This window comes from Diorhabda sublineata, chromosome 2 (assembly GCF_026230105.1).
Source record: "Diorhabda sublineata isolate icDioSubl1.1 chromosome 2, icDioSubl1.1, whole genome shotgun sequence".
Lineage (NCBI taxonomy): Eukaryota > Metazoa > Arthropoda > Insecta > Coleoptera > Chrysomelidae > Diorhabda > Diorhabda sublineata.
This window is the reverse complement of record NC_079475.1, coordinates 19,965,629-19,993,493: the sequence shown is the minus strand read 5'-3', so window position 1 is coordinate 19,993,493 and position 27,865 is coordinate 19,965,629. Positions and strand designations below refer to the sequence as shown.

Below are 27,865 nucleotides of genomic sequence, written 5' to 3'. Positions count from 1 at the left end.
TAATAAGTGGCAAGCCTCAGATTATATGTAGATAAGAGTTAATTTGATTCTAGGATTGAGACATTCAGTACAATGCCTATGAACATTATTTTTAGAATCGCATCAATGGCATGTGTTGTATGTATGTGTGTGGAGTTGGCGAATCTTTAACCTTTTAATATCAGGATGTTTTCATGTCTACTTTTTCTCGGGCTGCCTTTAGTTTTATTTTCTCGCCATTAAGCACGCCGCATACCGTCAACATTTATTTCGTATCGAAATAAAATAAAATGGTTGATATAACTTCGCTGCATTCGATGAACGTGATAGGTCTGTTTAGAACGATATACCACATTTTCGAATAATAATTTCCATTGACCTAAATGCCTTCATAAAAATAGGGCGTTATTGTCTCTCTGGAATATTTTTAGTGAAATGAATCTCGTTTCGTTTTTGTGCGTTCTTTTTATGATTTTTGATTCATCAGAGATGGGTGAGTAAAAATAACAATAATTTGTGGAAGAGAATTTAGTTATTCTTTCAGGTTAATGTTAATAATTATTTATCGAGGGTGATTACACAAGTGTTCCAAATTACCGATAATCTTTAAATGAAATGTGCAGTTTGTAAAAAACGCGTTTGATCAAAACACCTGCTTGTTTCGACGCAAGAGAGTAATTTCATTTGAATCTTTCCCTAGCCAATTGAGAATTGGAATGAAGTGAAACATACACATGAAATATAATAAAGAAAATAAAATGGTTAAAGATTACAATACAAACTATAATTGTATTTAACAATATGTTGCCCTGAAATAGTAAACTGATGCAATCAAGTAACCAGAGCTTATTTATTCTAAGAACTCTTGACGGCTGGTCATTGTCCCGCAAAAGGATATGATGTGTACCTTTTCCATCTGATTAACTGATGGTCCTCCAACATCTTTCTTTGCTTGTTTTGATACATTTCAAAACCTAAGAATGGTCTTTCTTAGTGTAGTGATCGATTTATTGTTGAAATTATTGGTAAAAAAGTCCCTCGTATTCCATTTCAAACTCTAAATACTTAAAATGAATGTATTTGTGTTACTAGTATTCTATTTTGATTTAAAATGCTCACTTTATTCACAATAATTAATTAAAACATTATACGAGGATGGTTGAAGAATACCACTGTATTAGAAAGTACATAATCTATACAGCATATGTTTCAAATTTGAAGACGCCACGTTGTTTAATATTTGTTTGGCAGCCATCAATAGTGAACATTTTTAATGAATTTGTAAACATGTAAGAAATTGGTAATCGTTATGTGATACAATATTTTTATTTGAAAGGCATTAGCCCAACCAATATAAAAGCTGAACTAGATTCTAATCTAGGTGAGACTGCTGCTTCGTTATCAACAGAAGAGTATTTGGTAATTGGGTTGAAACGAGACCGTACGACCTGCGTAGTAGTCGACCAAATGAGGTGACGACTGTTGAAGAAAATTCACAAAGTGGTACTGGAAGATTGCTGACTGAAAGTGCGCGAGCTAGCAGACATAGTAGGCATTTCAAAAAGTGCGGTATACCGTATTTTAATTCAGATTTTGAACATCAGAAAGCTGTGCTCAAGCTTGCTCACAATGGAACAAAAACAGTGTCGCGAAGATGTTTCCATCAAGTGTTTGACAATGCTTCACAGAAATAAAGCCGAATTATTACGTGGTTTCATAACCATAGATGAAACCTGGGTTCATCACCTCACACCCGAAACAAAAGAACTATCAAAATAACGATCTGAATAAGGAGAACTGGCTCCAAAAAATGCAAATACCGTTCCATCTGCAGACAAATAGTCAAATATCGGGCTGGACTGTTTTATATTACCCACTCCGTATAAAAAATCATGAATATCTGTTTTATTTCGCCATAATAAAACAAAATTTATGATTTATTATCAAGTTTTCTGCATAAAATATTAGTTGGCAATTCAAAATTTATTAACCGAATTGTGTTTTATGATAGCGCGTAGTAATTAATTGCAGCATAAAAAGACACAGTAAAAATAATTTTAAGCTTAAAAATAGCGCAAACATCAATTTCGATTTTGTAAGTTAATGATGTTTACGTTCACTACGTGTTACTTATTTTATTTAGCAAATTAAAACAATTTTTATAAAACCACGAAAAATTTTCAAAAAAAGTTACCTCAGAATATAAGAGTTTATCACAAGTATTAAAATGAATTCTGATATTTTTCTCTAGTCTGAATAAATATTGTCTCGATTTAGGTCTCTACTATTTAAAATTTGTTTTGAAATAGTGACGTTTACCCAAATATTTGGTCATACGGGGGTTGCTAATTAAGTTTTGAGATATGGCAACACTGATGTGAATATGACAAATCTGACATCGCCATCATTAAGTTTGACATTTTTAATAGTGAATCTACTGTTTTATGACTTTCGAAGTGAATCAAGCCAACAGCAGTTTGTCGATCATCTCGCTTCGACTTTTGGTGATGAAAGGAACACCATCTCGAGCCGCTGGTTTTCCTAATTCAATCGTCATCGCACTATTTGTTTTTATACGTGTACCTTAAAACATAAGTAGTAACCCTTGTATATAATTTGCATAGCTATTTTAATCAATAGAATATGGTATGAATATATCATAGAAGGCATTATTCTTCTTCTAAGCGTGCCTTATCAAGTCCCCTTGACGTTGGCGAGCAGCATAGCAAAACTCTAACTTGAGCTAGTCTAAATAACTGTCCTGCTTCTCTTATCTCAGTCCATTCTCTCCATTAGAGAAGAATGATCTTATTTTAAAAAATGTTGTTCGAGCTACCTCAATTCTAAATTTTATTTCCTTATCGGGATCCAGTTGTTCAGTAATGTACCCACCAAGATACTTGAAACTGGACACTCTTTTAATTGTGAGTACGTTTACTTCTGTAGCTGTGTCATGGTACGGCAAGCTACTAAATACCATATATTTTGTTTTAGAACAGTTAATGCTTAGACCCATCTCTCTTCCCACTCTGTCAATAACGTTTAAAAGGCATTGCAGTCGTCACACAGTACAACTGTATCGTCTGCGTATCTGATTATATTTATAAGTTTACCGTTAATTTTTATTCCATCTGATAAGTTGTGTCTAGTTTACTTAAAGATCTTATCTGAATACAAATTAAATAGAAGTGGTTAGAGTATGCAACCTTGTCTAACTCCTCTTGAGATTTTGCATTCTTCTGTCAATTTTCCGTCGAACTCCCGCTCTTTAGCGCCAATATAATTTTTCGATGATTCTTATGTCTATCAACTCCTTTTTCCCTTAATATATTTATTAATGTGTCGTGTTTTACTCGATCTAATGCCTTTTCGTAATCGATAAAGACTGCAAATACATCTTTCCGTTGATTCCAGCATTTTTGTAGTAATATATTCTATGCAAAAAACATTATATATTATCGAAATATTTCACTAAACGTACCTTGTAATATGATTGTGATACTGTTTACGTAGGATAGACATCTCAATATTCACAAGATAGGATGAAAAATCATCAATACGATAAAAATTATTAAAAGAGATTCAAATACAAAAAACGAAAAATTTTGTAATTTATTCGTATACGAGAACGCTGTCGATGATAATAACACCTAAACAATTTGGGTGAAATTTATAATTCCATTTTATAAATTTAAGTGTAACTATGGATAATTTGATTAAGCTACTTATTTTTGAGATGTGACAACTAAGTATAAAACAAATATATGTTTGTTTCCATATCAATGTTTTATATGTGCATATGACCTATTGATTAGTATAATTACGAAAATTGTTTATGTCAAATTATATTCTCATAAAAGCAGTGATATGTCTAGTTTGGTTTCCGTAGTGGATTTGGGACACGAGAAGCATTGATCAGTCTCATTATAATACTACAAAAATGCCGAGACCAGCAAAAGGACCTCTACTTATGTTTTATTGATTACGAAAAGGCTTTCTACAAAGTAAGACACGATAAGCTGATGGACTGCCTTTACAAGAAGGGCCTCGACGAGAATGACCTCAAAATCATTCGGGTGCTTTATGCTAACCAAACTGCAGTGGTGAGAACTGAAACCGGCAACACAGAACCATACAGCATCAAAAGAGGCGTGCGACAGGGATACGTGTTGCCTCCTCTTCTCTAAAGAATTACAGACAGTGAACAGGATCTCCAAGCACTCTTAGATCGCATATAAATTATGGGAGAAGATTATGGCCTTAACATTAACATCAAAAAGACCAAAACCATCATTATCTCCAAAACACCCAACCATCCTTCCATGTCTATCAACGTAAATCGTGGCATCCTCGAAAATGTCGAGAAATTTAAATATCTAGGGTGTTGGATAACAAAAGATATAGACCTAGATATAGAAATAAGATCACGCATCGAGCAAGCAAGAAATTTCTTTCTAAAAATGAGACAATTGTTTACATTCCGAGCACTCGACCTTAAAATCCGGTACCGGATGGTGAAATGGTGTATATACAGCATATACAGCACCATATTATAGGCTTGGACCTTTAAGGTGAGCTCACTAAGATGCTTAAAGAGTTTCGAAATGTGGATTTTTCGGAGGATGCAGAAAATTCCCTGGACCGCTCATATCAGTAACGAAGAAATATTTTAAAGAATATGCACCGACAAGGAGCTTATAGAATTGATAAAAACTCGAAAAATTTCGTATCTGGGACACATATATAGAAATGACAAATACTGATTTTTGCAACTTGTGATCGAAGGGAAAATCGAGGGAAAACGTGGTCCTGACAGACGACAGGCTCCATGGCTAAAGAATATTCGCTAGTGGACCGTTTTAGACTCTCAGACGCTGATAAGAAGGGTCAGAGACAGAAATGACTATGGCCAATCTTCTTTAGAAGATGTCTAGAAGCAGTAACGTAACCATAGGGTGGCAGGACGGGCAATTATTTGAACATTTAGTAATTTTATTAGCTTTATCCTCAAGTAATTCAAGTTACCTAAGTGCATACACAAGTTAAACAAGAAGTTTTATGAAAATTTCAATAAATTTTTTGGAAAAGGTATCACCCAGTCAGTTTTAGAACGTGTCTGATAGGGGCGGTAAATAAAAATCCATGCCACGTTTAAACGCAGCGATGTTGCTGTAAGAATGGGATTTTTCTTTATTATTTATATGGCGAGGGATAAGGCCCCATCCGATTAATTTACAACGGACCTCGAACAGTTCTGATACGCCACTGTCTTATCTGTTTAAAAAACAATTTTTAATAAAAAGAGACCTGAAATCAAGATGATTTATCCACAAAAGAATAAGTATAAAAATATATACAACTAAGTAATCGAAAAAATTATTGAAATTATCAGTCTGTTCCATTTCAATTGGAAGTCAAATTAAATTTAGTGGAAAAGGTAGGTATCAAATTAAAATCCTGAACATATGTTATAAATTTATTATAATCAATAATTGCGTTTATAGTAAGTAATTTAAGGCAAGCTCTGCCAGTTAACTGTGGAAGTTATTATGGTCAAAGTAAACCCAAGATATTTTCTCTTCTTACACGTGACAGTTCATTCAAGTTCTTTTTATTTTTGAAATTGGGAACTTGCTATCATAATTTAGAGCAAAAGATCATTATCATTAATCACCAGGGTAGCCTGAAAAGTTTCATAACTCAAACAAAAGACATCAACACTTATTGCTGGGAATCTCACTCAAAGTTCGGCCATTCTGGAAACATTAAGCTGTCTTTGAATATTTTTGATCAATACGCCCATGGTGGAGAAAGAGGAGAACTCAAGATTAACTGACGACGAACTTTCGAGACATCGAAAAACTGCGACAACCAGTGGTATCATCTGAAAAATTTACAAAAAGGTATTGGACGATCATCGGATTGAGGTTAGAGAGATGAAAGAGGCTATCTTATCATCTCAAAATAATCGAAAAACTTATTCGAGTGAACATTTCCTAGGCCTCATGGACGTGATTTATTTGGAATGATCTACCACTACACTTCTGAAATGATGAAACAGTCAAGACAGTAGATTACTAAGAGCGAACATGCTACGAACAATACAAAGAATGCTTGATTGGTCGCAAATATAGATAATTACATGAAACAGCATATTGTAAGAACTAATATCACAAGATAAATCTGAATATGAGAAAATATACACAGTGTAGTAGTTCGAAAACTATCGCTCAATGTCACATTAAATCTCACTCTTTATTTTGATACTTTTCAACACAGGTAATTGATTATCACTTTTTTGTTTCAGCAAAAGCATTTCTTTGCTTCCATTGTCATCAGACATCCAAGGATTGCAATAGTGGTATCAAGATGAATCTCAATGTATCCAATTGTACTACACACAAGTGTTTTGTTTTGAAGTATGAGAGTAAGTATACATTATATAGTCCTCTGGGAAACTTCATGTTTAATTTTATGTAAGAAAAAAGATTCATTTCAGTTACATGTGTTTTTTATGTAATCTGAAATATTGTGACTGTCGATTCGTTATTCAATTTTGAGAAAAGAAATTCTCATAAACCGTATTCTAAAACGTTAATGATACACATGAATAAATAAATATTACGTTTGAAATGTTTACCTCTAACTAAAATACGAGTATATGCTTTTAATAGATATCCTAGTACATTTGGAAAAACTAAGGTGTTGCGAATAACACTACAGCATAATTTCAAATATGCCCACACAAAAATCATGGGACAGGAGCAGTGGTGCTGTCGAGCCGGAAAGTCGTTCCGGTACTTCCTTTTTGGACAGGAACACGTTCCGGAACTAAAGATGATTTCTAATTACGAGAATTGGCTGATATATTGAAAAAGAAATTAAAAAGAATTGCTGATTTTTTTTCTAATTTTTGACGAATTTTTATATGTATTATTATAAACAAGGGTTTGAACCGAACCGGAGCAAAAACCGGAACGAACCGGCTTGTTTTTCCGAACCGTGAACCGGAGTCCGGAACTTTTTTTTTCTGCTGAACCGGAACTCGAACCGAACCGAAACAAATACGTGAACCGGTTTTTGAACCGGTTCAACGGGAATGAAACTTTATTTATACTAAACATTAGAAGAAAAAAATAAAATTTTAAAAAAGTAAAGATTTTAATGCAAGCGTTACTCATCGCTGGTATAGTTTATTGCCATACCCAAATGGGCCTTAGGCTAATGCTAAGAATATTTATTATACATTTGTTGTGTATAATAAATAATAATAATTTTCCACTTGTTGTCCTTCATTTTAAATCAACATTTATTTGAATACAATGGGTTTTCTTTTTTGCATAGTAATTTTAAAAATGAAAAAATATATGGCCCTCTCTGTACTTTTCATAATTTAACAAATAATCAAGAGTACACACATTTTATTAACACAATATATTGTTTGTTTCAGCTGAAATGCCGGGCATAAAAGTTTTAGCAACTTTCCGTGGTTGCTACCACTATTCAGTCGAAGAAATGATGAAACATGTAGTTACCGACCAACATGCCGTCACAAAAAAATATTTTCACATTTGTAATCATACATTATGCAACAAAGGAACTGAAACTTTTAGACTTAAAGACAGTATTCAAATTTTATTTACAGTACAAATGACATACTTTTTATATATTTTTGGATACCTAGGAGGAAATTAAACTATTATTTTGTATTTTGTAACTATAGTTGTTTATCCATTTCCATCTAAATCGTAGCTTTTATATGCGGTATACAGTGCGATTCAATAAAGGCGTTAAATACCTTCAGTTATAGGTCTGCTGATATTAGGAGAGTAGTAGGGATTGTTCAGTGATATTTACTGAATTCATTATATTATATCAATGACAATCAAAAGAATCGAAAAATCCTCTAAAAACTGAATGCAATGAAATGATATTCTTAAAAGGCATTGATGGTTTTTCATCAATAGTAGATTGTTTGTAAATTATGTGAGGAGTCTCTTTGGCTTTCATACCACTCTGCACCTATACTAAGAAGATATTTTGTACAAGATTGTGCATATCATTGTTTTGATTCCAGACTTTTATAAGAGGCTATTTTTTTTGGAGTTTTTGTGTATCACTTCCCAATGTGTTAGTACTCCTTTATTGAGATGCCTAAGCTTTTTAATAAACTGGGTATGGGAATGTTTTAAATTGTCTTAGGTATGGAGTATTTCTCCATCTACTTCTTTAGCCATCCATTCAGTGCGTTAATGATGTGACATTTCATAAAGCCACAGTAGGGCTCTGGTCCAAAATAAGGAATTGTTCTTTCTCTTGGCATAGCTGTCTACTTCCTCAATTCCTGTTATACCCTAAATTGGACGTACACTCAATAGTCTTCAGTTCCTTCAAGGCCGCATGGCTATTAAAGATAATATGAATGTTTTTTCTACAGAAATTTCTATCCAAACTTCTTGAGCAAATATGTTTATTGGTAGTAACCCTACCTGAAAAATAGTGAATGATTCTCCAAGTGTTATGGATAGTTTTGACTTTTCGTGATTATTAAATACGAATCTTCCATTTTGAGTTAGAATTTAAAAAATAAAGATAAATATTTGTTACATTAACGTTGGGACTGTCTGTGGCTGGCAACTATTTCTTTTTATTCTTTTTTCTACAAAAATTGATAAGAAAACATGATTCAATACACATAAATAAATTAATCCCATCAAATTCACGTATTTGAAGCTAATTCTTTATGAGCAACCAGTCGCCAATGCATTGTATACTTTCTAAACATTCATTCAAACTCAGCTTCATAAAAAAAATCGTAATTTAAGCACATTTAAGCACACGTGGATTTCACAATGAATTTTAATGCCAAGAAATTGATATTGAAACACCAAAAAGTACAAAAATTCTCAGTAACCTGTCAATTACGCTGCTAATTAATAATAGATAACCATATAAGGGGAATTAATCATTCGTAGCTCAAAAAAAAAAACAAAAATTAACGAAGTAACCCGTCATTGGATGTTTACTAGGTAGAAATGATTCTACCATATAGTAAGAGGTGATCTAGGCATATAGCTACGACCCGATTACTTTCTTCAGTTTCCAACAATACTGTACGTGATTATAGTTCTTCCAATATCAAGTGCAGAAGAGAGTTATACGAGGAATAATCAATATTTCATAAATACGCACTCTTACCAAAATAAGAAATCAATCGTAAGGGAGTTCTATGACGACAACTTGTCGCCGACAAGATTATTTGTAGTAAATTTCGGTTAGGTTGAGAATAGTGAAAATTGTTGTTTGAATTGGCCATGTTCTTAATGGAAACGCATTATAATAGTAGACGCTGGAAGCAAAGACGATTTCGTGCCTAATGCTTTATTAAAATCTGCTATGAAAATTAAAAATTTTGTAGCTGATTATCATGTAGATATGACAGCAGAATTATTTAAAAAATGGCTTAATGAACAGCGTTTACCAAACATTCCACCATAATCAGTAATCGTTATGGACAACGCATCCTACCATTCGCGGCAACTCCTTAGGATACTAAATAGTAGTAGTAACAAAGCTCAAATTTTATCATTTATGTCTGAAAACAGTATTCCTTTTCCTGTCGACGATCGTAAAAAAGGCCAAACAAACAAAAAATTGTTTACTGTTATTAAAGCTCTAAAGTTAGAGAAAATTTATTATATTGACAAGCTGTGTAAAGAACAGGGTCATACTCTTTTCAGACTACCCTTTAGTATTGCATATTTAACCCTAGAGTTAATATGGGCAAACGTAAAATAAGAATTACGAAAATGTAATCAGTCTCCAGAACTCAGTAAAGAGGTTGTAAAATTCGTAAAGAAAGTTCTAGCAGCAGACCTCCAAGAGCTTTGAAAAAACTGTGTTGAACATGTTATCAAAGAAGAAGATGAGTATGTGGTACACCCTCTTCACAACCCTTCATATTTCAATCAAATGATGACTCTAGTTCAGACGATTCTAACTACCATGATTATTTATAAAGATACTTTGGAATTGAAATGTTTTTTTTTTCAAAAAGGGCTCAGTTCACGTCTGGTACCCTGATTAAACCAAACGCCCTCACGGAAGACAGGTACATTTTACTAGTCTATTTACGTGCATCTGTCTAAATAACGGCGTATAATGCTGTACAATTTATAATGATTCGATTGCCTTTCTCGCCTAAAATATACGTATTTTTACAAGTATTTATAAAAATAATAAATTTGTAAAATGAGGTATCTACGCCTATGGTAGATCAAACCAGTTTTTATAATCTGCAATTGATATTGAAGAACTATACCTCTGTAAAGTTATATAATTACCGGATTAGTCGATCATAATTTCCGAAAATCCTGCGTTACTACAAGAGCGTAGGTGTAGGTATATCACGTAAGGATATTTTTATGTAAATAAAAATTCAATGTGTGCATTAATACCGAAAAATTGGTCAGAAATATATGATCGCCATCAATATTTTGTCATTAAAATCGATAATATAATGGATAAATTTTAAAGTCTCATTTTATTCTATATACTTTTATACGTTAATTTAAAAAATATTCAATGTATATATTGTTACTCCTACACTTCCCAAACTTAACTTTTTCATGTTTCTGTGTAGTTTTGAAAATACTCACCTACTTCTGAGAGTTTAGAATATTCGAACATAACTCCAGGCAAACAATACATGAATCAGTAACAGCTGCTAAATGAAACATGACGAATATCTGTCATTAAATTCGTTAATTTTAGATGTTCTATTTATAATTAAAAAACATAAAATACATGTTAAAAAGCTTACACCACGAAAATTTCTCGTTTTCCTAGAATATCCACTCAATGAATCATATAACGATGTTAAACAATTTCGTGTCATTATTTTCATGTTATCCGAACGAAATTTTCTTTCTACGAATACTATAAAATGTTTCACTTTTCTTATTGCTTCTACAGGGTGTTCCCGTCATCCGTATTCAAGGTAAAGGGCGTTGATTGTTTTACGATTTTGCCGCAACTACTGGCAACATTGCATTGAAATTTATACGAATATGTTTTGGAAGCTGATACATCCATTGAATCTGTTTTTATGTTTGATTCTCTTAGCGGGCGCTAGTTACACAGTTCGTACCAAGTAGGTAGTATTGAACATAACTTCATCAATATTAGGTTTAGTAAGCATAATTTCAAGTGAACTTAAACATCATCAAATATTCACCAGAAAGGTACTCTTGATGAAACTCATACTGTGTACCGTTTTCGAAATATTTTGGTTTTGAAATTATGAAATAATAACCGATGCTGGTATGAAGTAATGATACATACAATACATAAGTGTTGAGACTAAGTGAAGAACCTACAAAACTGTAATCAAACCCATAATGACGTACACAGCAGAAACTCGGCCAGTTACAGCAAAAAAAGGCTCCTGGAAACAAGCGAAATGAAAGTCCTACGAACAATTACTGGAAAAACGCTCCTAGACAGGGAACGTAGCGACGACATAAGGCAAAAATGCACAGTGGAAAATATTAACGAATGGGTACTGAGCAGAAAGCGCGAATGGGACGAACAAATAAGTAAAATGAGCGAGGAAAGAATAGTAAGGATAGCACGAGACAACTCACCACTGGGGAGAAGAAGTATGGGAAGGCCACGAAAAAGATGGAGTGATAACCTTACCATCAATTGAGGCAATAGGCATGCTGCGAAGAATGAACAAGCAATCTGCCTAAAATGGAGTGGGAAGAAGGAGAAGAAGGAAGAAATCTAATATTGAAAGACTTATTTTCAATACTATGTACGATACGAACGGTGTAACTAGCGCCCTATATGAGAGTCAGGCATAAAAACAAATTCACTGGATGTATCAGCTTCAAAAACATATTCGTATAAAATTTCAATAAAAGGTAGCAGTAGTTGCAGCAAAATCGTGAAAAATGTGTATAATAATATATTTTTTTTTCTTCAATGCCCTATATCTTGAATACGGATGGCGTTACGAAATTTTGTTTCTGAACAAATTCCAAATATTTTTCAGTTTTATATCTATCCTATATCTATCACCTTTTTTGAAACACTGATGAAAATTATTTATCAATAAAGGTATAGAAAAGATTGTACGTATTGGCCTTACGCGGGCATGCACTTCGGACATGGAAGGTTTCAAGTGGGCTCATTTAAGAGAATACAACTTCCGATATACACGATTTTCTAGTCCGAAACAGGAGCTGGTCTATATACGGTATTTTTGCTGCAAGTTGACAAGACTATAACTTCTTCACCTTATTAACGTGAGTTAGAAAATAATTTAGAAGAAGAAAGAAAAATGTTATTCTAGAACATCCCACCATAGCATGGTTTTGATTTGCCGAGATTAGAGGGAAACTACGTGCAAGCAACCTTTTGTTAGGAAAAAGACACTTCTAATTGAATGTATGGGGCGCAAGATATCATTCTCCTAATTTCACTAATTGTTTTATTTGATGTTACTAATTATCTACAATTTTCTATGGTGATTACCAAGAATAATTTTAATAATGAATATGTTTATGACACATGAAAAATCTTTGATTTATTTTTCTGAGAACCTCAGACACCTTTATCAGAGTGAAGAGATGCCCAGGTACCTTCCTAAAGTTTATATGTAACTTAAATAATTCAGATTTGTTTATGAATATTATTATTTTAGTCAAACAGTTCTGTGGCGATCAAAAAAGTAGCAGAATGGAGTTCGGTACATGGTTTTAGGCGCAAAAGTAATACTGAATCCATGCAATGCAAAGTGTTTGATATTGGCACATGACTGTATACGTTTGTTCGTATTTGGCCTTTTAGTAGTATTTTTACAAATCATCAATATTGCAGATGTGGCAGCGTATATCATTTACATGGAACATAACCTTCAAGTGATAGACGTCAAAAGTTATTAAAATCATTGTTAAATCAATATAGAACAAAGATAAAAATTGTCATGTGAGATCTGCAATGTATGACGTGCTTGCAGAGAACCGAGATTTTCGATTTCTTCTGGATCTACAATATCTATGAGTCAGACTAGACGAGATTCTAAAGGACGTGTAGTAGTCGTCGAAAGTTGCTACATATGCAGAAAACCGAAACGCAAGCAAAGAAAAGCTTGCACTATTTCATTTTTGTAAGAAATTATAAATACTTTTTTCATTGTGATACAAAACGCAAAGACGTACTTAACTCACTCTATTGTGAGTAAAAAATATGTTTTGTTTTTCACAAAACATTGGAAATAGTTGACTGAGCAAAATATTCAAAAATACATAATTGATAACTAAATAGTTAACAACTCTTAGGAAATCACAATTACATACAGATCACAAACCATACTTTTCTGTAAATTTGAAAATTCTACTACCTAGGTACCTCATCACTCACGCAAGGGTTAATAGTAAATCATTTTTAATACTAAAATATGCGGTTGATATAAAATTTTGGCCTAGTTTTATCCTGACTACGTCAACGGGAAGAGTGTAATTAATAATCTTTATTGGTGATATTTTCATGCTTATATTCAAAATTTCAACATTCAAAACAATGTTTAATCTTGACCCAGTTCGCTCCGACGTTTTACCTGATTTTTATTGTCAATAATTTAAGAGATATTTTCTTAATCAAACACTCATCCAATAATAATTTCCTGTTGTGAAACCGTCTAAATTAGACTAAACGTTTTATTATATACCAAATGTTTGCAGATATATTAAACAAGGTATAAAATTTTTATTTCAAGACCTCCTTTGGAAATTTAAGTACCATATTTTACGTTCCTTATTGGGTCAGAAAGTAAATAACACTTGTGGAACTTGTTAGTATTTTAGTGGAATTTGTATGAATACAGCTAATTTTGGTAGTTGAGTTAATCAAAAAATCGAACTATAATATTTTATTTATTTCAAATAAATATTTTCATAGATTAATAGTGACAATGACGAGATATATTTGGTTATTTTCCATATTGTGGCTTGGATCTATTAATTCAGGTAAAGTACAATGAGAATTAGAACTTAGTGGTTATCTATATATATTTTTCATATTTTGATTATTAATATGCATCATTTAAGTTGAATTCAGCGGGACTTTTAGCTACATAAGCAATAGACATTTTAATTTTCCTATTAACTACTCTAAATTAGAAAATCTAATTAGAAATACTCGGATTCATAGTTTCATAAACCAAACATATTTTATATTAATTAAACACTTTCAACATTATGCTATTAATTATTTCAAGAAATATACTAAAATTTGTTGCCTGCTTTGTCCAAGGAAATTACTATGTCTTTCCTAAACTACACTGTTAAAAATTTCTTTGGTGGTCCTGCCAAAAATCTGTAGGAAGTTATAGCGCACAAGAATTTAGTAAATTTACTATACAAAATAATTGAATTCAGATTGAAAAAATCAGAAAAATTTCATAAAATTTTCTAAGCGGTACTAAAAAATTTAATTAACAATTCAACTGTATAATTTTGTAATTTCAATCAAAAATTTATCACAAGGATACTCATTAAATTTACTATGCAATGTTGTAACTTTATTACTCAGTTAACTTGAGCTCAGTTTGAGAAACAAATATATTTCTTTCTCACTATCCAACAAACTAACTGTTTCCGACAAGTTATTATGATATTATTGTGATTTATTTTTACATAAAATCTCCGTCTTCTTCTAAATCAGAATCTAAATTTATTTGAAAATAAGTATTTTAGACTCAAACGGCTTAGCGCCATCTATCAAATATTTTCATCACATTTTTTTGTGAATCTACAATAAAACACAGTAAATCAAAATCTAGATATTTCTTATAATTTTCAAACATTGTTATTGAAAAATAATAAGCAGTTATTACGTTTTTTCAATATTTTGAATATTCTTTTGTTCACGTGTTGTGACGAATGCATACGAGTTTTTGGAAAAATTAATTTGTTATCGACGAACTCAATGAAAACTCCGTATGTATACTAAATCGTCCCCTATCTGTCTATTTCTACAACAAATATAAGTGGATTTACTAAAATATTATCTTTTATATTCAGTGTAAGTTTTTCGAATATATTTTTAACTTTGCTTTATATACTTATAGTGCTGACAAAATTCCAGTTATCTTTTGTTTTAAGCAAATTTTGTATTATAATTTCCTTGTAAATTCATATTTTCCATTAATATGGGCAACAGAACTATTAAAATAGAATATCTTAGAGCATACTTTCTTTTTTATTCACACCTGCTCAACCTACTCGTTCTGTTTCTCAAATAAATATAAAATACGAATTTACACGGAAACTATTATACAAAATTTGCTTAAAACAAAAGGAAATTGATAAACATAACTAAAATTTTGTGACCACTATATAAAAAACAATGTCAAAAAGATATAGAGAAAACTTACTAGCGAATATAAAGAATAACATCACCACAAATTTACTTTGATTTTAAGCTTGTTATAGTCTTATCATGTGGTTTGCGAGCAGCTGCGAGGTGGTGCGGGCGCGCAACGAATGCGTCGCGAACACGCGGCTGCTGAGCCTCGAAGACGTCGCGGTCGCGTGACAGAAATGCAACGTTTTCGTCGCGTGTTTGTAGCGCATAATCCACTCATTAACAAAATGGGTTCCGAGGAGGAAACACTATTGTTGGCTTTGTTACTTTTGGCGTTTGTACGCGACAGTAAAAAATGGCGTCCACGCTGCTATTCGCAGTGATCTCGTTGCGTGTCCGCAATGAAATCAATGCGCGTGCGCGGCGTAATCGTTGCGCGACAACTTCTCTTTGAAGACGCTTGCAATCCGCAAGTATGATAAACCTCTTAGAGTGTAGATCGATAGAGGACGATTTAGCAATGAAACTGGAGTTTTATAAAATTCTTCGAATTGAGTAGAAGGTCGATAATAAATTAATTTTTCAAAAACTCGAATGTTAGAATGAATAAAGGGACTACCACAATGCGTAAATAAACGAATATTAAAAAAAATTTGAAAAAAAGCCGAATGGCATGTTACAAGTATCAGATTTATAATTGATAATGTTTTTAGTGATAGCTAGTTTGAAAAACAATATTTATCTCATTTCAGATGTATACTATCTTATATAACAAATATCTTCTGCTCTCTGAATAATGCAATTTTGGTCTATTGTGGTTCCTTCATTCCGAATACTTCATATTTGATCCGAAACGACTTAGATCTTATCATTGTTTAAAAATGTTTTAAATACAAAACTTTTCAAAATTCTTTATATATTTAATTTTACAATTCGTTATATTTTTTTTTTTTCGTTATCAATAATATGCATTCCTTCTTTAACCCTGTTTGTTTTAATCGATTAGTATTAAGCTTACGATTCATTATTTACAGACTTTATAATTTTAGTATGACTAGTATTTTATATCATCGTTTCTAATCTAGTAACTTTTTTAATGATTTCTGGTGGTGTGATTGAGGTTTTCTCGGCCCCACGTTGCTGTTCCGGTTAAGAACTATTTGGAAAACAGTGGATGGGAAGTTTTACCCCACTCGCCTTATAGCCCAGATCTTGCCCCTTCTCACATCAGAGCAGGGTATCAAAAATTGGTTTGATTCATTCTTGGCTGCCAAGCCGGCGCAGTTCTTTTGGGATGGGATCCACAAATTGCCAGAAAGATGGGAAAAGGTCATAGCTTCAGATGGGCAATACTTTGAATAATACTATTGTACATGTTTTTCTTAAATAAACGTTCAAATCTTGGAAAAAAACCGCACGAGTTAAGTTATAGACCACAATAATATGTTTGATTCTTCAATTTCCTTATTTATACAGTGTATTCATCAAGTAACATAACTTGCTACTATTTCGTCTTCTGATTGACGAGCTTGTACTAAAAATTTTGTGATAAACAAAGTGAAAGCTCCGTTATTGTAAACTAGTTGTTTCCACGACTCTTTTCATCAACTTTGTCAGCCACTCGTTGGTCACATTGCTCGGGCGTTAACTCTTATTCGTAAACGTGAGTTTGGCCATCTGACACTGAATGTATCATTTTTTCATTTTTAGATGGGAGTTTCAATCGTTGCTTTGTTTTCATATGCCAAATGATGAGGTTACAAATTGCACTGCAATTTTTAAATTTCAATATTTCTTAATTTTTAATAACTCTTGTATGTAAATCGGAATATTATAAGAGTTTCTCATGTTTAAAAAAAGTATAATTGATATATTCAAATTGATAACGTTGCATTGTCGAATATTTTATTCAACATTGAAGGAGAAACTTTAAGTCTCGATTACACTCAGGGAAAATAAATGTATCTGATTTTCTACAACCTCAATATTATATTTTTGTTAATCTCACTTACCCGGGTAATGTTGACTTCATCCAATTTCGAAGCGTCAATTCAGCATATTATTTACAATGTTATAAATTTGAATATTTCCTTAATGCATGTAGAACTTTTGTTCTAAATTGGTTTCTGTTTATATTCCTCTCAAGCGTATTGAAATAAAATAATGTATTTATATTCATGTTTAATAATAATTTCAGACTTTTGCCACCGATTTATTTCCACTAATGCATTTAGAAACTCATTATTTTTCGACATTTACAAAAAATAGGCACATTAACTTTCCTATTTTATTACTCGAACCGATGCTTTTCTACGAGTTGTGATAAAAAATTAAATGGAATCATTTTATTAAAACAAAGAGCCTTATCATACTAGCGGATTGTGAGCGTCTTCGAAGCGGAGTCGGCGCGCAACGATCACGCCGCGCACGAGCAGCGAATTTGTTGCATACGCGCCCTTCAGTTCGTAACGAGACACAAATGTGAGGGGATTTAGGTGCTCACTCGTACCATCATGGCATCATTGGGAGATTCGAATATTGACACAGAGTTATATATAAGTAAAATTCAAAATTGTTACGTAATATGGGACCAAAAAAGCAGAGAATTTAGTGATCGTAATTTGAAAAAAAAAGGATGGGAAGAGGATGAAATGATTACAAAGTTAATGCAAACGATGGACGAGAGGATGAATAAAGACTGAAGCAATGGTGAAAGTGAACCCGAATACAACTTTGTGTTCTCTTTAAAATCAATTCATACATACTATAAAATGGATGCCAAAATGGAGATCATGGGAGTTTTGAAAAAATACCAGCATATGTCTAACAGCTTTGCTTCAAACTTTTCACGTCCATAGCCTCCCCGGAATAATTCATTGAAGCCAATTAATTCTTTACCAAGTGTTTAAGATGAGAACAGCAACGCTGAAGTTACGATTTGAAATAATTTTTTTCTGAATTACCTAAATCCCGGTACCTGTTACCTTTTATCCAATTTGATATGAGTGCGCTACAAACACGCGACGAAAACGTTGCATTTCTGCAACGTGCTCGTCACGTTCTAGCGGCGGAACCGCGGTATGTTCGCAACACATTCGTTGTGCGCCCCATCCGCCCCACAGCCGCTCTCTAGTATGATAAAACTGTAACAATAAATAGTTACATATATTTTGGTTCAATTTCCTTCAAGCTACTTGGCTAGAAACGCACTTATCTCAACGATAAATCAATTTCTGTATTCATTCTGAAAGGCTTCCGTTTTCTTTGTCTTGGCCTTATCAATGTCAGATTTGGTGTCACATTTTGTATTTTCAGAAATAGCGAGGGCCCGAATGGTGAATATGAGGAACTTAGTTGTCAAAAATTCGCGAATCAAAAACGATTTGTTACACAGCGCGTTGTAATGCTGAAGAAGTTATATTATTTTTCAGTTAATGTCATCGCACATTATACCAATATATCCTAACAAATTGGAAGTTTGCAGTTGTTCTCATTGGACTGAACATTGATAGACCCATGATCATAAATTTGATGTTTGACTTTGATAGACGTACCTTTTTAGAGTCACAAGTTATAAATCTCATAGACCCCATTTATCAATAGTCATTTTTTTGAAATCCGGATCTTCACTATTCAAGATCCATGTATTACGACAGACATTGCAAGCACGATTTTTCTAAAGCACTATTCCTTGTGTTAATTTGGTTGGAAAAATTTTTGCTATCGATCCACCCTCTGTCCTTCTGTTAAATTTATCCTATCTCGTTTTAGGAAACGATGAATTTGAATAAAAAATTTGAAGGTCAGGTATATATCTGATTTGAATATTTCAGGCTTGTGTCTTCGATGCTATGAATGTGTATCAAGATTGGGTCCAGCGGATACAGATGCTTGCTTAACTGGAGATCGCAACCAACTTCCCAGAGTACGATGTATAGGACCGTCAGTATGTGCTACTTATCATTATCAAAGTAAGTTTTTTGGAATACGAGGTTTACTATAAAACTTTGATTGAACGAAATAGGAAATTGGTATATTGTCATAAAAATCTTGAGAAATGTTACTGTTTCAACTGTATGTGAATCTTTTTAATTCTGTTAACATATACAGAAAATAAATATTGATAACGAATACATACAAATAGTAAACGAAGCAAAAAACAAAGGATATTTTTTGAGTGTCACATAAAATATAAACTGAAAATGGTTTATGCCCTATTAAGAAGCGTACATAATCATAAAAACATCTTACCTTCTAAAATCAAGTATTTTTTTGTAACACTCTCGTTCTTTCACTACTTGATTACTGAGATATGTTTATTCTTATTCGATAACTGTTGCAGTTTCCAACTCCCTTCAAAAATTGCGAATGAGTTTTCGTTTAATTTACCTTATCGAGATCACATAACTCCTCACTTAAACAGAAATTCCATTCTAAATATGAAGAATCGCAGGGAGCGATACATGCTTAGTTTTATTTATAAAATAATAAAAAGGGGTCAACATACTTATTTGTCCAATTTATTCTATATGCTCAACCGTCGTCGCAATACTAGAAATATTAAGCTTTATACGTGGATATATTGAAAAATTCTTAACCTATTATAGAACCAAACAAAATTTCAATGACAAAATATTTTATTACTCAACATTTTCTTCTCTTAATTGGATTACAGCGAACCTGCTACGTCTCTAGACATTTGAAAAAGAATGTTTCTTCTGCAAACCAGACCTCCACAGCTTTTATTACCTCATCGCTGGAAAGAAGTTTACGACGTTTTAAACTTTTTTTTAGTTGAGGAAAGAGATGATAGCCGGACGGAGCCAAATCTGGTGAATAAGGGGAGTGTTCTAGTAATTCAAACCCTAAATCACGAATTTTTTGCATGGCAACATGAGATTTGTGTGCAGGGGCGTTGTCCTGCAAAAACAAAACACCTTTGAATAGATTTCCGCCTCTTTTCTCTTAAATTTTTTCCCGTAGAGTGGTCAAGAATGTCGAATAATAATCTCCAGTTATTGTAGTAACAATTCGGCTTAAGAAGTCTACATCGTTCTCAAATCGAGCACAGTTCGAACGCAATGCTTCTACCCTTGCACGCTTTTGCTCAACATTCTAACATTTGGGGATCCATTTTGCAGCAATTTTTCTCATGGCCAAATTGACGTGAACTATATGATGAGCGCGTTCGTATGAAATATTCAGCGCTTCAGATATAAAATCATGTCATGAACTGCATCGACATTTTCGGGGACTGACACAGAAACTGGCCTTCCCGATCCGTCATCATCTTCAATGGAAAATTTACCTCTTTTGAAACTTGCAAACCAATTTTTCACGGTCGAATACGAAGTACATTGATCACCAAGGGTATTAAACATATCTGCTTACCTCTTAACCCTTTTAAATACAAGTACTTGATCATAGTTCGATACCTATTCCAATTTTTCGATTTTCACAATTTCGGTGGACATATTTTTTCTTTTAATTTATTGCGTAACTCTGGTTTACTTTGTTGACGTTAAACTTTACACTGACACTTCTAATAAGTTATTTTACGTTGCTATGGTAACGTAATATTTTGTTTTTGCGTGGAACTGATCAAGGCTAACTAGAAATCAATACATCCTCTACAGTACCTCAGTATTGCAAGGCTAGATTCCAAAAATCATTTTTGTATACCTCGTTCCAAATGTGGAATAGGTTACCGGAAACCTATAAAAACCTCTCATTTAAATCCTTTTGTGTGGAGGTAGGAAAGTACCTTTAAGTGGGCAAATGAGGCAATAACATTAAAACAGATTCATCTGGTTTTGCTCGCGTTGCAGTTACTTGTTCTATTCTAATTTCATTTACATTACTTCCCTCTCAACTTAATGCATTCGTCGCTCGGTGCTCTGGTATATTCATTGTACAGCTAAAACAATTACATCTTTGGCAGTGATATTGAAATGGATATTGATATGAATTTTTTTAATTTTGATTCATCATTTTTATTCAAAACTTGAAATAAAGCTTAGTAATAATTCCACTATATCATTCACACTTTTGAATAAATTGAATATCAATGTTTTCACACTGTTGAAGGACCGATTTTTCGACAATTTTTGCAGCCCTTCCAAAATTTCCATGATCACACTAGAATTTAAAATAGATTGTACACTGCACCTTGTAATTTACAACTAACCTAGTTGTGTTAAAAATACACAACTTGGACCTCTAAATCGATAAACATACAATCGTATTTTCGGTGAAATTTGTTGAGAAGAGATATTTGGAATTAAAATACGGACTTATTGAACAAAATTCTTAATACACGAGATTTTAGCCTGTCCAAACCTTTTTCAATTGTCTTCTACAGCTTGTGGTTTTAAAAAACTAATAAAAGACTGAAAACTTCTATTAGCTCACGAACATGGTGGAAAGTAAATTAAACGATGTACCAGGAAATGAAGACTGGTCTTTTTTGTGCACCTGCACGTAGCGGCGTTTTTCCTAAATACATCAAATTCTCGCCTATTACTTCTCTTCATTACTAAAGTATCTAGAAATGGCAACCATCGAACTTTATCCATTTCATAGGTGAACTTTATACAGGGAATTTTGATTTGAGTTCGAAAATGAATTCTTTTACGTTTGCCTTTTTCGTATTATACGCGTATTCTACCCTGGAAAAATACTGAAATTCTCAACTGATTTGCTTTTCAAAATTATACATAAACAGTGATTATGACGGGAAATATATTGGACAAACTAAGAGATCCGTTAAGGTTCGGTTTAAAGAGTACGTAAAATATGAGCGGACCAAAAAATAGTATATCATGACATAAATATTAATAAACTAAAATTGTTAAAGAATGTATCCAATCATAAATTGTTGTATGCATCGAAATTGCTAAATGTAAGAACAGCTTAAATAGGGACAGTATGAATATTACCAGCGGTTCCAGAAATTCCAACTTAGCTTAGGTACATTTATGAAAATTTCATGAAATATTTAGATTATTCTGTAATAATATTTACAATACTCAAAGTCTTTCATTGGAAATTAGGTTTTGTTACTATTTCGTACATAAAAATAGACTATAAATTAGACCCGACCTGCTGATAGGGAGAGAAAAAACATCGGTATACCACTCTTTACCTCCCCCAGCTCTATTCTAATTCGATCGCCATAACGTTGAAGTTTCGAGAAGTAGGAACGGCAAAGGAGGAGAATAACAAGTTTTGATTTTAATATCCAGTAGAGAGAGGTAGGGAATGGTAATACTTACATTCCGTTCCGTCTAGCTTTAATATTAACTCAATAAGATAACCAGATTTTCATTGAAACTTAAATTTTTTATAAGTAGTATATCTCATACTTTAAGCTTTGTGAGGAAGTGAATTTAATCAAATTACGTTTCTAGGTACAATACCAGGAACACCTACAATAAATCATGTTACAAGAGGATGTCAATTACTACGTTACGGAGGTAGCTGTGAAGATATTTTCAATGATTTAAGATCAAGAGGAGAAGTACTGCCAGGGCAACATACATGTGCAACATGCAGTGGAGATCTCTGTAATTCTACAACGTCTCTTAAGGCTTTGTGTTCCTTAATTTCAATTTGTATTTTCAGTAGTCTTTATTTCTCACTTTTGAGATAAAATTTGAAAGTACTCTTGTAATTTTTTGTAACAGATTACTGCCAGTTTCACAAAGATGAATGAACTTTCTTCATACTACTTTGTACTCCTTTTCCACAAACCCAGTTTTTGTTGATAATGCTCACATTAATCTTAGTACCTCCAATATTTGATGCTCATATTCGCTGAAAATTTTGTGTCGATCTTTTCATTTGATCATAATTTTTTGAGTGATTATTCACCTCGCTCACTCTTTATTTAGTTTTATACCATTTTTTCTCAATGAATTCATAACAAGCCTCCCTGTTGTCATCATTATTCTTAACTTTGTTTTATTTATATTTCCTTTGTTATAAGTATCTTCATTTTACTAGAGTCATTGACAAGAGTATATCTTGTCAATGCCTATAAGTTGTTTTATATTTTTACATGTTCAATGTTGTTTCATTGTTGACATATATATTGGATGTTTGTTAATTTTTAGTTTCATTTTTTGCTTTAATGTAGTTAATTGCTTGAATCCTAGTACTTTATATTTGCCGCAAACTCTTTACTATGAAATTAAAATTTAATCTTTTATTTATTCCACGAATCACTACCATGGAGAAACGTTTATCAGAAGTACAAATATCTAAGGTCTGAAAACATACAAACATTATATTATACTTTTTTATTATGTTTAACCCCTTGTATTTTTACTAGTTGTCTGTAATATAATTGACTTGAAAATAAATGATATTTGTAAAATCTCACATGTTTCACCAATCCTTTCTACAGGTAATTTCAAGTGAAAAAACACAGGTTGAGCTCATACTATTTACATACGAGAATCAATAAATAAATCCGAGACATTTGGAATCCCCCGCCTTTTAACTGGGTACAGCACTGGTTCTGCCAACAAGCATTAACCATTTTACATGTGTTATTTAGTTTCTATTTGAGAGCCATTGAAAGCCTATGATTTCGTGATCTGAGGAGAAAATATTAGTTTCGTGTGCTCATTGATTTTGAAGAAAAAAACTTATCACTCCAACCATAAAAAAACTATTCGCTGAATTTCTTTACAGTAGTACTAGCAAGGAAGATACTGAATTTTCTGGGCATCCAGTTGAAGTCTCTACATATAAAGAACTTAAAAAAATCCACGAGATGCTGTTGGCCGATTTAAGAATGAAAGTGCGGGTTTGTGAAAGTCACGACTCAGTGGTTTCAATTTTCAATGATCATATAGGTATGAGAAAGCTTTTGGCACCATGATTATAATAATGCTGGAGTATTTAATGTTTCCTAAAGGCCAAACAGCTGATACATAACGAGTTTCTCAAAGTGAATAGGCATCAAAGAAAAAAATAAAGAAGATATAAACTGTGAATATGATACCAACTTATTGCGTCTATTTAATGATGATTTGGTAAAAACGACATTTTGTTAAGAAAAAAATTATTTAGCATTGTTTAGTTTCCATGGGATAGATCTACGCATTAGGCAACGAATGTTCTCCGTCCGCCTTATCCTCCAGATTTAGTTCTGAGTGACTATTTCCTGTCGCCAAATTAGAAGAAATGTCTCGATAAAAAGAGATTTGAGTCCAGAGATGTAATCATCTCAGACATAAATATAGTAAGAATAGCATGAACAAGCTCTATCAATGCAACTTGTTGACCGAAACATTTCTGTGGCGCTGCAAAATCAATAACCTAAAAGTATTCGCCTGAGTAACAGTCAAGCTTCTTTTCATTGATTTTAAATAGGCTTATGACTTAATACATAGAAAAGTACTGTATGAAGCTGCAAAATCAATAACCTAAAAGTATTTGCCTGAGTAATAGTCAAGCTTCTTTTCATTGATTTTGAATAGGCTTACGACCTAATACACAGAAAAGAACTGTATGAAGCTGCAAAATCAATAACCTAAAAGTATTCGCCTGAGTAACAGTCAAGCTTCTTTTCATTGATTTTAAATACGCTTACGACCTAATACACAGAAAAGAACTGTATGAAGCTGCAAAATCAATAACCTAAAAATATTCGCCTGAGTAACAGTAAAGCTTCTTTTCATTGATTTTAAATACGCTTACGACCTAATACACAGAAAAGAACTGTATGAAGCTTCAAAATCAATAACCTAAAAGTATTCGCCTGAGTAACAGTCAAGCTTCTTTTCATTGCTTTTAAATAGGCTTATGACTTAATACATAGAAAAGTACTGTATGAAGCTGCAAAATCAATAACCTAAAAGTATTTGCCTGAGTAATAGTCAAGCTTCTTTTCATTGATTTTGAATAGGCTTACGACCTAATACACAGAAAAGAACTGTATGAAGCTGCAAAATCAATAACCTAAAAATATTCGCCTGAGTAACAGTAAAGCTTCTTTTCATTGATTTTAAATACGCTTACGACCTAATACACAGAAAAGAACTGTATGAAGCTTCAAAATCAATAACCTAAAAGTATTCGCCTGAGTAACAGTCAAGCTTCTTTTCATTGATTTTAAATAGGCTTATGACTTAATACATAGAAAAGTACTGTATGAAGCTGCAAAATCAATAACCTAAAAGTATTTGCCTGAGTAATAGTCAAGCTTCTTTTCATTGATTTTGAATAGGCTTACGACCTAATACACAGAAAAGAACTGTATGAAGCTGCAAAATCAATAACCTAAAAATATTCGCCTGAGTAACAGTAAAGCTTCTTTTCATTGATTTTAAATACGCTTACGACCTAATACACAGAAAAGAACTGTATGAAGCTTCAAAATCAATAACCTAAAAGTATTCGCCTGAGTAACAGTCAAGCTTCTTTTCATTGATTTTAAATAGGCTTATGACTTAATACATAGAAAAGTACTGTATGAAGCTGCAAAATCAATAACCTAAAAGTATTTGCCTGAGTAATAGTCAAGCTTCTTTTCATTGATTTTGAATAGGCTTATGACTTAATACATAGAAAAGTACTGTATGAAGCTGCAAAATCAATAACCTAAAAGTATTTGCCTGAGTAATAGTCAAGCTTCTTTTCATTGATTTTGAATAGGCTTACGACCTAATACACAGAAAAGAACTGTATGAAGCTGCAAAATCAATAACCTAAAAGTATTCGCCTGAGTAACAGTCAAGCTTCTTTTCATTGATTTTAAATACGCTTACGACCTAATACACAGAAAAGAACTGTATGAAGCTTCAAAATCAATAACCTAAAAGTATTCGCCTGAGTAACAGTCAAGCGTTTTTTCATTGATTTTAAATAGGCTTTCGACTTAATACATAAAAAAGAACTGTATGAAGCTGCAAAATCAATAACCTAAAAATATTCGCCTGAGTAACAGTAAAGCTCCTTTTAATTGATTTCAAATTGCCATTAGCAATGAATCCTAACAAAGATTCGTTTGATAATTTTTCTTTAGATATAAGAGTCAGTGAAATCATAAGTTCCATGGAAAACTGTAATCTAGAAACTTCAGCTTCACCTAGGGGTCAATCGAACTTTGACCCGACTCCTAGTCCTTCTGGTATTCAAAAGCAAAATGATTTCTCTCCATCTAAAATAAGGCCTTACCCGAAAGCTCCACCACGGAAATTCACTAACCGCCCTCAACGTAAAAGAAAATGCTGTGTTCTCACAGATACGCCAGAGAAGAACGAGTTACAAAAAGAACACGAAAAAAAGTTAAATCAGACAAAGAAAACACAAGAGACTAAGAAGAGTGAAGGAAAAGGCAAAAGATTGATGACAAAAGATCGAGAGGATACAGATAAGATAAAAATAGCTAAAAGACAAGGAAAAGAAAAAGAAAAAAAGAAAGTTTTAAATTCTGATTCGGAATCTGAACCCGAGGAATGGTTTTGTTTAGCTTGTGGGGAAAGGATTTGTTTATTTTCCTATTAGCTTAAGAATAAAACTTAAAAGTCTAAGTTTGTTATGACGTACCAAAAGTTTATAATGCTATATAAATCAAAAGTCTGATTATTGCTAAATATGCCAAATAAATCTTTATAAAATATGAAACTGGTTTTCAATTCCTAATGTTACAATTTGCCCCAAGCCTGTTGTAACACTCGTCAGTTTTTTTCAAAGCCGTTTCTACCAAAAATTGTTATAGGTTTGATCAAAAGTTTATTTGGGATCGATAGCTGAATAGTTCAAGCGACAAATTGTTACAACTAGCTCCCCGCTCCCTACATATGAGAAGAAAATAAAAGTAACCATGAAAATAAATTATTTTAATATTTTATTCATTTATTTTACGATTTGTAAAAAATGAATATTCAATTATTTCAAAATAATATGAGATTTAATGTGAGTAAATTACAATTATGATTTATTTTAAATGTTTCGTCAACTTTATATAGCATAAAGAATTAATTTTCTTCATAATTCATTTTAATTAAAAGTGCTGGAACAGTTAAATTTTTGCTAAAAATTTAGAATTTGCCACTTATATCACATGAAATGTACACCACCTGGCAAGAAGAAGTAGCCAACCAAAATATTTTTATTTCTTATGCCGCTTGCTGTAAAAATATATCGGAAACCAGAAAAAATTACAATTGACTATTGATTTCAAACAACTACTACATTTTGTTTAAATTTGGCGGAGTCCACCTACAATTGCTGCAACTTTCTGATTGGTCTGGAATATGTCCCATTTAGCTTATGCTACCAAACGTGGACAGATGGTCGATATTGGAGGAAACACTGCACACGGCACTGTTATCGGACTTACAATCAGCCCTCGATGCTATAGCTCACTGGGGACCTTACTATTGGTATAATCCTCGTAGAAGTAAGTATATTCCATTAAGACTAAGTTTCCTTACTGTTTCACCTTTTATGATTGGTAGTGTTTTCAGAAGTTTGAAGTTCGTACCTTTTTTTGGAATAT

The 27,865-nt window shown here is 32.6% G+C and overlaps 2 protein-coding genes across 2 annotated transcripts; both read left to right on the top strand.

Annotated features, from left to right (window-relative positions):
- Positions 1-203: 203 nt before the first annotated feature.
- On the top strand, positions 204-7,915 carry LOC130453172 (uncharacterized). Its single transcript, XM_056792783.1, has 3 exons — positions 204-472; positions 6,287-6,406; positions 7,430-7,915. The coding sequence occupies exons 1-3, from the start codon at positions 415-417 to the stop codon at positions 7,672-7,674; spliced, it is 423 nt and encodes a 140-aa protein (XP_056648761.1). The 5' UTR covers positions 204-414; the 3' UTR covers positions 7,675-7,915.
- Positions 7,916-11,440: 3,525 nt separating this feature from the next.
- LOC130440624 (uncharacterized) lies at positions 11,441-23,217 on the top strand. Its single transcript, XM_056773883.1, has 4 exons — positions 11,441-11,599; positions 12,689-12,755; positions 19,185-19,322; positions 22,761-23,217. Exons 1-4 carry the CDS (start codon positions 11,441-11,443, stop codon positions 23,000-23,002), a joined length of 606 nt encoding a protein of 201 aa, XP_056629861.1. The 3' UTR covers positions 23,003-23,217.
- The last annotated feature ends 4,648 nt before the right edge of the window (positions 23,218-27,865 follow it).